This window comes from Aplidium turbinatum, chromosome 8, assembly GCF_918807975.1.
Source record: "Aplidium turbinatum chromosome 8, kaAplTurb1.1, whole genome shotgun sequence".
Lineage (NCBI taxonomy): Eukaryota > Metazoa > Chordata > Ascidiacea > Aplousobranchia > Polyclinidae > Aplidium > Aplidium turbinatum.
In genome coordinates, this window is record NC_137479.1 from 6524653 (window position 1) to 6539347 (window position 14695).

The 14695-nt window shown below is 36.6% G+C and overlaps 1 protein-coding gene across 1 annotated transcript; it reads left to right on the forward strand.

Annotated features, from left to right (window-relative positions):
- The first annotated feature begins 8327 nt into the window (after positions 1-8327).
- Positions 8328-14081, forward strand: LOC145775388 (alpha-1,6-mannosyl-glycoprotein 2-beta-N-acetylglucosaminyltransferase-like). The gene has a single exon (XM_082586682.1). The coding sequence runs from the start codon at positions 8331-8333 to the stop codon at positions 9639-9641; it is 1311 nt and encodes a 436-aa protein (XP_082442808.1). The 5' UTR covers positions 8328-8330; the 3' UTR covers positions 9642-14081.
- The last annotated feature ends 614 nt before the right edge of the window (positions 14082-14695 follow it).

The window sequence follows — 14695 nt, forward strand, 5'->3', positions numbered from 1 at the left end:
GTTTAGTGGCGATAATGTGAAGAAAATGCCGTTAGTCCCCTTAGAAAATGGCCGGGTGGAGGGGTTAAACTTTGTTCAATCAAAATGAAACTTTACAAAAGTTGTTTTCTAAGATAACCTCATCAGCAAAAAAAAGTTCAGGTTTTTTGCTAAAGGTCGGGGGGAAAATAGTGCACCCTAACGGATATAGCGATATTGACAGGTATCATCTCGGAAAACGCTTAATAAAACGATCAGGCTAGTGCAAGTAAGAGGTTTATTTTTGAAATCTACACAAAATTTCAGTCTTGAAGCACTTGTTAAACCTTATATACTGACCCTGACAGTCAAATAAATCGACCTGGCTCCCGGTCTAGGCCTACTACTTCAATCTTGCAAAAATAAGTCATCGTATTAATTAGTCAATTTTTATCATTCTATATAATACCTCATGAAGGCATGGTGGCCAACGTACCCACTCACGATATGGGCCAACTTCCCTGCATGGCAACCATATTGTAAAAACTAAAATTTATGTCAAACTATCGAGCATCTAACAACGGTTTCACCGTCAAAGTGAGCCTAACCACTCTAGCGCTGCACTCACTAAATAATAACCTTTCTTATATACCCACTACCCAGGGTGACCCAAAAAGATGCGTACCCATGAAAATTTCAATTGTGACTTTGATTAAAAAGCTATTTATTTCAAATTACAACCACACATTATTCAGTTTATGGAAGACCATTGACCAGAGTTTCAGCCTTTTCTGTCAATTTTTAGTCAATTTATGGCTTTGCCAAGATGTGTTCCAAATGTGAAAAAATCGAATAAAACGTGGGTACGCATCTTTTTGGGTCACCCTGTAGTAAGACAAAACTCACTCGACATCCAAAAGATTCTAAAATCCAAAAATTTTAAAAATCATTATTTTTCATACAAAAATCGTGCTCACATGTTTATACTGCTTGCTAGAGCCTCACAACCTGGTGATAAGGTAGTTTCAACAGCACTTTCTCAGTATGCGTACGATACGTCACAATAACTATTGTAGTTAAAAAATTAGGCCTATTTAGAGTGGGCCAACTTGCCTATTGGGCCAACTTACCTGAGTCTCCCCTATTGGCGGTGAAACACAAAGCATGGTTGTATTTTAACCTTCATTCGCTTTTTTCAGTCAAGAATGTAGGCTACGTTCTGCGGTTTTACCACAAAACCAAGCTAGTTTTTATAATGACCTTTGTCACACAAAAACTAGGCCATAATCTTATTTGTCAACGGATAGGCTACTCAAACATTCCACTTATCCAAAAGATTTTGGCAACTAGCAGATCAGTCTCCAGTAAAATTTGAAGCTACACGTTGACATGGCCTGTAGGCTACATGGTTGGTTTTGAATCGTTTTCCTCGGACTAACAAAGCCTTGGTAGGGTATTCATGGTAGTTTCGCAACTATAGCCTACTTGTAAAAACTTTTGACGCAAGGCCAGTTAACGAGGTTGACAGTTTCCGATTGTTGAAGTCTTGTTGCCGGGAAATTATTCTATCCAATGGGTGCCCCTAAATGGAGAGCAGTCGTTAGAATGCGTTAATGCTCAAGCACACACCCCGAGAGTCAAACCAGCGCCGCTTGATCTTGAACCTTTTTTATTCACGAAGTTACCAACTAAATTACTAAGCTATCGGGGCGCCATGATTAAAATCAAACCTTAAGCAACACAAGAATTTTTTTGATTTTAAGAAATTTTGTCCCACAAAAAACGATTTTTTTGGTTACAAATAAATTGACTTTCTCAAACTGGAACGTACGTAACTGGTAACACCCCAGGGCTTCCCAAAGTGGGGGTCGCGACCCCCTTGAGAGGTCGCGTAACAAACTTCAGGGGTAGCAGAAAGTACGGTATAGCCTACAAATTTTACACAAAGCAATGCATATTGTAGCGATCCATTATTTCATCATATAAGTTTTCCTGCCTTTTACTATTGTGAACGAGTTGACCTAAATTTATTTCCTAAACATTCTGTAATTTTCCATGTAAACTGCTCCCGAAGTAAATAGAAAAAAGGGAACAGAAAATAAAAGGGTTTGTTTGCCCTTTGGCAATAGCTCACATCAAGCCAGTCCAGTTAGACCAGTTCAGCTCTCAGAAAACATTAAACTTATTGTTTAGTTAAAAATGTAATAATTCGTAATAGCTTAATGTTTCCCTGTTCTGCAATTTCATTATTCTGTAATGTTTAAATTCAATTTGTGTTATAGACCTACAATATTATACGAACAGTCGAACACCTTCTGATAACTTAAAATTATAATTCGAATAACAATAATTGTGTGGAAATTATTTCATGGAGTCAGATAACCAAACTAGATAAATTAGATAGATAGAAATTTCATCAAGCAGTTAGACAGCCATCATCTTAATTCAACTTATAAACAAACCATTCTCATACTTAAATATAAACTATCCTTATACGTTTAATAATATAACCTAAATAATAGCCTAAATATAACCACAATACTAACACGTTGTGCAAGATGCTGTGAAAGTTATCTAAGAATCGTGTAGGCCTACTCAATAGGCTACCCGTATTTTGTAAATTTATATAGGCTAGTAGGCTAGGATATGGAATAGAAGTTTAAAATCTTCTTTGCTGCATTGTAAACGTGGGTTTCAAAACTAAAGCCAATGCTTTAAAAACTTAATAGTGTTAAAAATTTAAGTCGTGACTTTTCGAACAGAAAAAAGTTTAGACTTTGTCCGCCGTTGTTTGAAAGGCTTTTCAAATTATGCAATTTGTCGGGTTTGCTTAAGGGGGACGAATTTAATTTGCTCTTCCACGGAGAAAACATCTATGTTTTTACATTGAAATCTAAGTTGAAGCGTAGGGATGGGCAATTCAGAAGAATTCACTATTCCAGAATTATTCCGGAATACTAAACCGAATCCAGAATCGAATCCAGAATACCGAATCCTATTAACTTCCAGGCTCCAGCAACACAAAAAGTAAAAAATTTCAGACACAAAAGCTACACAATCAAAGTAAATGTTTGTTGCAATGCAACACATTAAGGCATTCTAAATGACTTCCAGCCAAATGGGAGCAGTGTAGCCAGATGATGGAAGCCGCTTGGCAACAAAAAGTAACTAAAATTTCACCAGATATTTAAAACAGCCTAAACAGGCCCGTAGCCAGCCGGGGGCCAGGGAGGGCCTCACCCCCCTGAAAAAATTTTGCTCCCCTGGCAAAATCCCAACATTCTCGAGCAACAGCTACAATTATAATGATTTTGCCAAAAAGAATTTTTTGCCCCCCCCCTAAAAAAAAGTTGGCCCCCCTGCTCTGCGGTCTGGCTACGGCCCTTACACTAAATAAAGCAATTTCGCTTAAATACAAATAGTTTTTAAGACATAAGACACTGCCATCATCCATATGCAAATCTCTTGCAAAACGTTTTCTATACGAGCAGGGATTATTTGCTAAAAAGTTTAAAAAAATTGAAAAAACTTTCTTGAAAAAAAATGAGTAGGGAAAATTTCACCAGATTTTACCAAAAAGTTATCTGGTACTAAGGTCAAAAAGCTTGGCAATAAAGACCTCTAAATTTCACCAGAATTTTTTAATTTGATTTTCTATTTCCCCATCTGGCAACGCTGAACGGGAGCGCAGCTTAGTTGCCGTCAAGCCGCAGTCGAAAAGAATCGCTCGGAAGATGCTGATGTGGCAGGTATGCTGAGGTGTTTCAGAGCCAACTCCTTTAGCAGGGGCATCTGCTCAATGTTGTTACGCCCACCAGTCAAACTATCGCAGAGTCGCACACGCACGTGGATTGAAAAAAAGCATTGCAATGATTGCACGATTGTGCATGTGCACAAAGCGTGAAGAAAATTGCGCGCTTAATTTCTTTGAATGCTCATGCGAGCGAGTGACGTAGAGTTGCATGCGCCGTGCGCGCACAATGTTTTTGAAAGTGCGGAACTGCGGATGGTGTCAGTGCAAAGAAAAAAGTGAGTAAACCACACTTTTTTTCAGTTCACTGTCTCCAGCTGACAGCTTGCACAAGACTTATGCATATCTTTAAAACCGAATCTTATTACCCGGTTTTATTGCCGTTTTGGATTCGGATAGTTTAGGATCCGAATCCTTCTGGATTCGGTATTCTGAATTGCCCATCCCTATTGAAGCGTTCATCAAAATAATAAACATTTAGAAACAAAAGATTGAAAATGATTTATTTGAAATATTCTCATTTACTGAAAAGTTTTTGACTTACAATGGCGTGGAATCAAACGTTATTAAGCCTCTGGTTATCGACACTTGCCAAGACTGTTAAAAGAGTTTAAAAAATATATTCCTCTAAAATTGGACAATAACAATTTAGATTGGATCCAAAACCCATTTGCAATGCAAAAACAAAGCAGCCTACTGAGCACCTCTCTTTCAAATCTCAAGAAAAACTTGCAGATCTATCTTTAGACTCTAAGTTGTGGCTTGAATTTTCTGGAAAAAGATTCACACTTTTTTGCTAAGCCTAACGTTAGAGCGGAATATTCACCATTATAATTATGACTTAGCAGTAACAGCACTCCTGCCGTTTGTCTCCATGTATATGTGCGTGTCAGTATTTCCAACGTTGATAAAATACTGTTTCAGCGTAAGTAACATTGAAACCGCCTTGAGACCAGCATTGACAAACATCGAGAGACGGCTAGACTTGCTTTGTAGCAGAGAGCAGTCGCATCCATCACACTGGATAAATGTGTTTACTTTTTGGTTTTGTTTCCAGTAGACTACAAGCAGTAAAGTAGTATAGGCTTCGAGTACGGATAGTTTGTTTTTAGTTTTCGTTTAAATTAAGCCTTTCAATAAATATCACAAACGTATATTTTGCATTCAGTTCAGTTCAGTTCATTTATTTATTTGTCACAAACACAAACATGAAAAGAATACAAAGTATACAATAATAATCGGTTGTGTGTCATATGACGAGGAGACTGCGAAAAGACCAAACGGTCATCTAGTCAGCAGCCACCTCAAGCTTGGTGATGTAGGCCTAAATAACATATATACAGTAAATACACAAACACACATACAAAACAAGAAAATCAAGCATTTGGTGATACAGAAACACATGTTTTCATTATGCAAAAGAGAAAAAAAAAAAAATTTTATCCTTTTAACCGTATCCTTTTAACCGTAAAGGGTCGCGGAAAATTTTAGGAGATTAAAAGGGGCCGCGAGCAAAATAGTTTGGGAAGCCCTGATCCATGGTAACCCTTCACCACTTAGTAGGCACCATTCCAATCAGCTGATTGATGTTGGCACAGTGTTTTCGCAGCGTACTGAATTAGGTAAAAGGCAGATGTTAATAAGGGGTCCTAAAGTGTGGCATGAGGTCCCAGGTGATCTCAAAGGTCTTTCTCCAACTTCTTTTAAAAGAAACTTTAAACACTACTGTTGTGTTAGTCTCGAATGACCACAAAAACCTCAGTCATCGCTCACGTAGCAGTCCTTGCGTCGCCCAACGGCAGGTACGCGCACAGTGCTGCGTAATTACCATTGCGTGGCGTCTCAGGGCATAACATGTGTTATGCCTTTACACTACATCTCCGCCCAAGCATCGAGGTACTGTAAAGACATCATACAGAGAAGTAACATAGTCATTGAAGCGCTCGCATGGCAGTTGATCTCGGCGGTTGAACACTGCTCTTTCGAAAATTACGTTATTGCGCAGTTTGAAATGGTTGTTGAAGCGTTCCTTGACTACGTCGTAGTTGATAGAATCGGCCTCTGATAACTTAAATGAAGAAAACACATCCTCGCCTTTGCTTCCTAGCAAATAGACTAGAGAGTTGACTTGCACTTTTTCAGCTTTCGACGCTAATTGGGATGCTTGCCTATATCGTTCGAATCTTTTAATCCACTGGCCCCACTCGTTATGTTGCCAGTTAAACGCATCTGGTAACATTATCTGATGCAACATTTTATCTCACTTCTGACACCATGTTGTGTTAGTCTCGAATGACCACAAAAACCTCAGTCATCGCTCACGTAGCAGTCCTTGCGTCGCCCAACGGCAGGTACGCGTACAGTGCTGCGTAATTACCATTGCGTGGCGTCTCAGGGCATAACATGTGTTATGCCTTTACACTACAACTACCGTACCTTCTTGATTTAAACGACACTGTTGAATAATAACTGTTTTGTCTAGCCTATATAATTACATTATTCTATTCTATTTGCTCATCTCTTTGGTATATATATGTTGCTTTTTATCTTTTTTACTGATTAAAATTGTCGATTAATATCTCTTAAACTCCACTCACAATTAATTCATTCAGCAGCATGGTAAACCTGCTTAGTTTGTTTGCTCTTTTTTTCTCTCCTTTTTTTGCATAATGAAAACATGTGTATCTGTATCACCAAATGCTTGATTTTTTTGTATATGTGTTTGTGTATTTACTGTATGTGTATACGTACCGTATATGTTATTTAGGCCTACATCACCTAGCTTGAGGTGGCTGCTGACTAGATGACCGTTTGGTCTTTTCGCAGTCTCCTCGTCATATGACACACAACCGATTATTGTATATATATATATATTATATCAAAATTAGTTATATATTTTATCAATATTATATATATTATATATATATTATATCAAATATAGTTATTACTATCTGAAGCCTTTACAAATTGTTTCACCTAACGGATCATCAGAAGGTCTGCAAAAACATGCAAAAAAAGTAATGAATCGATAATTCCTGAAAAGATATTAAATATTACAACTGTAATTTAATCTGCAAAAAAAACCTTTAAACCTGTACTTCCTGAAAAGATATTAAATATTATAACCGTAATCCAATCTGCAGAAAAAAAACCTCAGAATTACTAAGGGCTACCTTCATCCATTACTGCAAAGTTTCAATTTATTATATATACTTTGTATTTTTTTCATGTTTGTGTTTGTGACAAATAAATGAACTGACTGACTGACTGACAGTTCATCACTATTCCAGACAGCAAAACCCTTCAGTTTTACATTGATTCAACGTTGCATCAATGTAAAAATGAAGAGTTTTGCTGTCTGAGTAGTCAGTTAGTTCAGTCAGTCAGTTTTTTTCGTTTAGTTTCGTTCCATTTTCACCAAATTGTTTTTTGACTATATTTTACGTGAATTTGTCCTGGCTAGTATTAGAGTTGACAGATTGCCTTTTTTTAGTCAATGGCCACCTTCATGTACAGGTCATGCCAAAGTCTAGGTTCAAATTTGTCTGGAAGTATTTGATCTACTATTATAATATCCAAAATTGCCAGTATAAGTACAGGTAGATAGTTTGAGTAGTGTAATAAATCGTAGTGGCTATTTTTACCATATACATTGTAGGCTATTATAGCCTCTCAGGCTACATTCACCGGTGCAGTAGGCTAGAGCATGGACACACTTTTTTCCTTTTGCCTTCTCTTAACCAAAAAGAAAGCTGTGTTTATTACCATACCTCTAAACGGGGGATTTTTGGCATAAGATTTTCATAGCTCATCTTTTATAGGCGAAGTAAATAAAAAAATAATAGTAACTTCTCAAGTAGGTACATGTAGCTCCACACAAAGTGAAATTTACATGACTTTTGACTCTTTTTTATTTCTTGAAAAGTAAAGTCTAAAAAGACATTATTGTCGAAAAAGAATGTCTAAAAAGACATTATTAAAAGTCATCTTTTATGTCTGCAATTAGTGTTCCAATAGGACTTCAGTTCGACACCGCTCAAATGCGTTTTTTTTTCAAGCTGTGAAACAACTCAACGCTAGCTACCAGCTGTCCTTTACATCACAGTCTAGCAAAACAACATTTGAGTAAATAAACTAAAGCAAACACGTGTAAGTTTTTTCAACATACCCGGTCACATCCCCTTTTCACAAATGACAATTCACCCAGAAAAATTCTCAAACTTTAACACAAAAAAAAACTCCTGCAAAAACTGCGGCGCAAAAGACAGCTGGTAGCAGCCTGAGAAGCTGTAATTAAAATATATACCGTATATATTGTAAAAATATTAGCCACTGCTTATTAAAACAGCATGTTGCAAAGATTTACATCTGACACTGTGTATGCATCATATGATGAGACCTCTTTATTAGCTGATCAATGCAAACTCTGCAGAAGGTTTAAAACGATATTTGAAGTGAAATGTTTGCCTTGACAATCTTGTAAAATTGGTGTTTCCACAGTTTATTCCTGGTCTTTTAATGAACATTTGAGTTGTATACTATTGAGTTTCCCATTATTTAATTTTAAACAATGAGTATTTTGTAGGAATTTTTGATCGTTAAGTTGTTGAATGTTGATAATATGCCTTTTCGAAAGTTGCGCATGAGACTCTTTATTGGAGTTTTGTTGTTGTTAGTACTCTTGACTTTTTACCAAAATGTTCTCCGGAAAGACAGCGTATCTCCTAGTTTAATTATTTCAAAAGAAACACCACATTACCATAACATTAATTCAGTAAAGGCTACTAATAGTAATGTAAATGTTCCTCAACCACTGACCAGTGAACCAAAAGACATAGCGGTATCTCTTTCTCAAAGAGCTATTGAAATGAATTTTGCTCAAAAAATCCATCACACTGATAAATTTGGATATCATACAAAGGATACTTTTATTCTGGTCGTACAAGTTCATGATAGAATTTTGTATTTCAAAGAATTTTTAAATTCTTTGAAAAGTGTTGTTGGCATCAAAAATGCTACACTAGTAATTAGCATGGACAAATTTACCATGGAAATGGATCAATTGGTGTCAAGCATAGATTTTTGTCGGTATATGACAATTTTTTTCCCTTTTTCTATGCAGCTGTATCCAAATTCTTTTCCTGGGGAAGATATTAATGATTGCCCAAGAGATATTGGAAAAGAACGAGCTCTGTCTATAAAGTGTAATAATGCTGAACATCCAGATATGTTTGGTCACTATCGAGAAGTAAAGTATGTTCAGACAAAGCATCATTGGTTTTGGAAATTGCATATGATCTTCAGCGGCATCAGAGCATTTGTTGGCCAGCAAGCACCAGTAATTTTGCTGGAAGATGATTATTTTCTTTTACCTGATGTTTTGCATGTATCTAAACTGGCTGTTGAATTAAAAAAGGCCAGATGCTCTCGATGCAGTCTTGTTAGTCTTGGTAACTATGATTTAAAACAAGATTATTCATTTGGAAACCAAGTTGAAATTCATGCATGGACAAGCTCGAAAGCTAATATGGGAATGATGATTACCAAGGATTTTTATGATCTAATATCCGATATCACAAATGACATATGTGAGTATGATGACTATAACTGGGACTGGTCCCTCCAGGCTTCCATGACAAAATCAACCCCTAAAAAGATGTATACTCTTCAGTTCAAAGCAACCAGAATTTTTCACCTCGGTTCTTGTGGGGGAATGCATACTAAAAAAACATGTGATCTTGGAGAGGAACTAAATACTATCCACACAAAGTTACAGCAAAACACTGAAAGATTGTTTCCTGAAAGCTTACATGTTGCTTTGGATAATCCTGCACTTGCACCAATGCCACGTGCTAATGGAGGTTGGGGAGATGTACGAGACCATCTTTTATGCAAAAAATACAAATCTTTGTGTCAGTCTTCATTATCTTAGTTTTTGAAAAACTGTTCATTTTTCCTCCATATTACCGGTACCTATCTAAAAATGCTTAAAATACAGCAAGTGCATATAATTAAAAATGGAATGTTACAGTTAGCAGATATTACAACAGAACAACTTGCAAAGTTGATTTGTGGTGCAAAATTTGAAGCTGAGAAGTATATATATACTTTTATAACTTGAGGAAAATCAGATGAAACCTATTTTGTATCCCGAGCAATGAACCACAACATATTCAAAAAAGCAAACAGATTTTTATATGGCTCCTATTTTAGGAATACATTCTTTTGATTGTAGTAAATTATAATATATGTATTGTCCTTTGTTATGTGAGATGGTACATTTTTGATAATAATGGTTATGTGCAGGTGAGGCATAACTGGGGCAGCAAGCTTTTAATTTACTATGTTTAGTTTTTTGCAGACAAATTTGGGCAGTGTGAGTAACATCTCATTGTTTTGTTGAAATATTTGTGAAGTGTACATTTTTAGTCAGTGCACTCCTTTGTCTTGAAATTAGTTTCATTTGAAAATGCACATGCATTTACTAAGTTGCTTAGATATCATTATCCTAAATGTAAAACCGTTAGATTTTATTGTATATATGTTTGATTTAGATATGATATAATTATAGATGCTATTCTGGTTGAATTGCTCAAGGATAACATTTTGCCTTGAATATATTCGAATGCAGTTATGCTTACGCCTAGCCAAGTGAAAGTTTGTCACAAATATTTCATACTTTTAGCATATTTATTTGCTTGTAGGCTTTATAACAAGCAATGAACCCCGACTTATTTACATTATTATATGGTTGTGCAATTTGCTTTACTTTTTCATTAAAGCTTTAAGCATAAAAAAGAGAGTGTGACAAAGCTGTTTGCAAGATTTCGTTTGCATCAACCGGTATGCCTCATTTCAAAAGTATCCGCTGCAAGTGCAGCAGTTTAGATGTCTCCATTATCACTTTCTTTTGTAAAGTTATTGCGCTTCAGTATTGTCGAAAGCTAAAATATTGGTACAATGGTGTGTGATCAAAGGTGATATTGACCTGTCCTGTAATCTATTTGTCAATTTACCTCTCAACTCCGCTATGACCAGGTCTTGAGGTCACACTGTTTCAACATGTTTTACCATAATTAAATATATATTATATATCACTTTAAACTTTACTTTCTGATATTAAAATGTTGCACATTTCTTGACCTTTCCAAGATTTTTTGACTCACTTTTGTATCTATTTAACTTATTTGAAATGGTGCACAATGTATATAATTGTATGAAGTCTATCAATACATATATGATATATACTTTATTAGTCACTATCTGAGCAAATTAGTTTAAATTGACTGGGCTGGTGCAATGTACCTCACTGTGTGATGATCTACCGAAAAACAAGTCATTCTTATTTGCAATACCTATTTGTTTGTATATAGCTGCTCGAAATGGCCCGTTTCGGAGAAATCTCGATTCGGAGACAGTCTTTTCGAAGAGAAAGCCCTTTTCGGAGGTATATATAATTTCAAACTATACCGGTATATATAATTTCAAACGCTATTTGGCAACTGTCTTTTTTTCGTTGACACTTTTTCGCTGAGACTTTATTTCATTGACCTCTATTGTTGATCATGAAACTCTGCTGGAGCAAATCGGTGTTGCAATCGATCGGCGAAATGACCGTTGCATTTACAAGCGTCGCGCGCCAGGCAGCAAAACAATTTTTGTTACATTGAATCAACCTGTTCAGACGTGAAATTAATGTAAAGAAAAACGATAGGCCGACTGAGTGATTCAACGTATTCAGATATTGAATCAATGTAAATACGAACTGTTAGGCTAATTGGGTTCTTTGAACAAATCGAATGGCTTTTGTAAATGTTTTACTCAGTTACAACCTATACCTAGTCAGCAAAAGTTCCCTTTTGTGTACAATTTCAACGTAAGGCGACGTTGAAACGATGTAAAAATGACAATTTTTGCTGACCGGGAGCAAGGCTACCGAAGTTGAACTTGACCAATTGGCGGTTGCAAACGTATTTCCTTTTGATGAAACCTATAGGCTACCACATAGGCTACGCCAGTTTGCCTTTACATTACATTCAAAAGTTTTGTTGACATCAAAAATTCTTTGACTGTTTTGACTTACACCATCTTTTTGTGAAAAAGTTTGTTTTGATGTAAAAGAAATATTTTGAACAGTCTGTTCAACATACTAACTTACAGGCTGAAGGCACAAAAGTAAACACTGGATGAGATATATTTGAAATATCATATAAAATCAACAAAAAGCTTATTTAAAAAATGAATGACATGATGAATGACATAAACATGACGTAAAGAAGGTGGATGAAACAATATCGATTCTATAGCCCAGATTGTGTATGCTGCGAAACGGCTGCACGGCTAAAAATGTATGGAAACTACTGCCATAGCTTATGCATACAGTTGGTCTTTACAACAATCCAATCCATCAATGCATTACAAACAACAATCCAATCATTCATTTCTCGATCTATTGTAAGCTAATGCCTTTCAATATGCATATGCCGCTGTGATTTTACAATTCTTCGAAAAGGGCTTTCTCCGAAAAAGGCTGTCTCCGAATAGTAGCAGACTCATAGCTGATGTACCAGTGCAACATTGTCGAAGAATTACGTTTGTAGTGCATCTTAACTCTGTATGGTGTTACTTGCATGTCGTAGCAATTAAGAAGATGATTTTTTGTAAGCTCAAGACACTGCATTTTAAACTACCATTGTATGTTTTTATAAATTGGAAGCCACTGTCATCAGTTTAATCAGATACTGTAGTACTGTATTAACATTTTACGGGAGCTGTTTTGCAACGGTACGTTTTGCCAAAAATATTGTCTTTTTCAGCCAATCCAACTGCTCATCCACTTAGCGGATCCAGAGAGTTTCAGCTCACAGGTACGGTAACAAAAATTGCAAGAGAAACTGGACACGTAAAATTTGAGCATACCATCTTGCTTCTTCCCAAACAATTTTGACAAATTTAGCCTTGCTTTGGTCGCTTTTACTCTTTGATCGCTACGAACGACGACGACGACTCCGAGTGACGATTGTTAGGTCAATGAGATGTGATTAAACGAGCGAGAAACGTTTCGCTACAATAGAGTAAAATTGCATGCTTTCGATTTTGGGTCACGTGAACAAGTGGCTCTGGATTCGCTACTGTTTTATTCATGGGCAAGAGTACAAGTAAACATGGAAAAAGCAACTTGACATGCTTTTGGTCAAGTGCTTGGCATGTACACATGATCTGATCTAGCTCCAAAGACAGGTGTATCTGGTTTACTTAATTTATAATATTTTTGTCTTACTCAAAGGAAACGTAGATCGATTTAGATCGCTATCCAAAGTGATGTTAGCAGTTTGATTCAATGTGACATTAAAACCAACAGCCTAATTTAAGACTTTGATGCAATCTTACTGCACTGCTTTATTTATTAATGACGTTTTGCAAACTTGATCTATGCCTGTGTATATTTTGTTTTTGTCTATTCAACAAGGGTTTATGTGCGCCTGACACATCAACCGATACGTTTGATCATATTGAACAGGAGTGTGTTTAATGTTTTTGTTGTACAGACTATATTTGTAATTCAATAGCAGTCGACTGGAAGAGTGAATTGTCTATAAATTACAGTACTGTATTAAAAATTTCCTGATGATTAGAGAGAGAAACCCTTTATTTTGTCTGTTGCAAAAGATTAATTTAGACTTTACATGCAATTGCAACGAATATTACAGAGTTGTACATTGTTTTCACATTGTAGTTGTTTTCACAGATGAGTGAGACTTATTTTTCATCAATTCAATTCTATTTTCACTGCTAGCGCGAACATGCACGTGTTGTCGCCAAACCTTTGTCATGTATAGCCTACTGGTGCTTTTTTCATTGTTTTAACCTACATTGTGTTTCCCCAACGGTACTACAAACTGTATTGCGATGTTTATGCATTTTACTCGTTAAAACAACCAACCGACTTTATTGTATCTAGAAACTATTGCACGTGAAAACTTAATGAGAACTTTTAGAAAAGATGCACTGGGAAATGCTGGTGATCATGTCGCTGAAAAGAATTTGGAAGTAATTTCGTTACACACGTGCTTAGATTCTCTATAGATCAAAGTGTTTCGGAGTCAGAGGCGGATCCAGGAAAGGGGCCATAACCCCCTAAAACACAGAAAAGTAATTTTATTCACGGTGTGTTTGCAAGGTCGGATTGTTTTGTTGAGGATCCGCCTTTGTTTGGAGTTGGTGAGTGCTAAATGTGCAGACATTCACTCACCCAACTGCGCATATTAATTTATTAGCATCTCGTATTTGGATTTTCTTGTATTTAACGTGGCAGTTGGTGGGATAAATTGTACATTGCGCCTTTGGTGAATTAAAAACTTCATTTGCAGTCTTTGCGTGTCGCGCGATAGTGTAACGTTTTTCTCAGCAAGAGCAACGTTGAGCAGCTTTAAACATAGATATCTCACTAACAAGTTACTCAAATTCAATCGAGTTTTCACACAACGTTTCAAAGCACGTAAAGTTCCAAGTAGGGTTGTAGGCTAGTAGGTAGGCCTAGCTGCCCAAGTGTTTTTTTTTTTTATTGATTGATTGAATCTTTATCCCTTTTTGATTGGGGAACGTTCAAATATTACGTAACGCTTTTTTTCCGAATTTTTGACCCCCCCTCCCCCATGTAACGCCAACGTAACACTTTTTTCAATCCCCCCTCCCCCATGTAACGCTTTTTCACCACGAATTCAGCACAAAAAACTACCATTCCGTACTCGAAAGCGTTACGTAACGTTTTGCTTGAACCCCCTCTCCCCCGATGTGACGCTAACGTAACGCTTTGTATAACCCCCCCCCCCTCCCCCTCGAAGGCGTTACGTAATATTTGAACGTTCCCTTGATTGAATCTTTTTCCTCGAACTGGGAAAGCTTCTTGCAGAGCTTAATCCTGGGAGTTTCGCATACTTGTGGAAGCTTTTGGATCACTGACGCAGGCCCGGTCACCGAGATTGG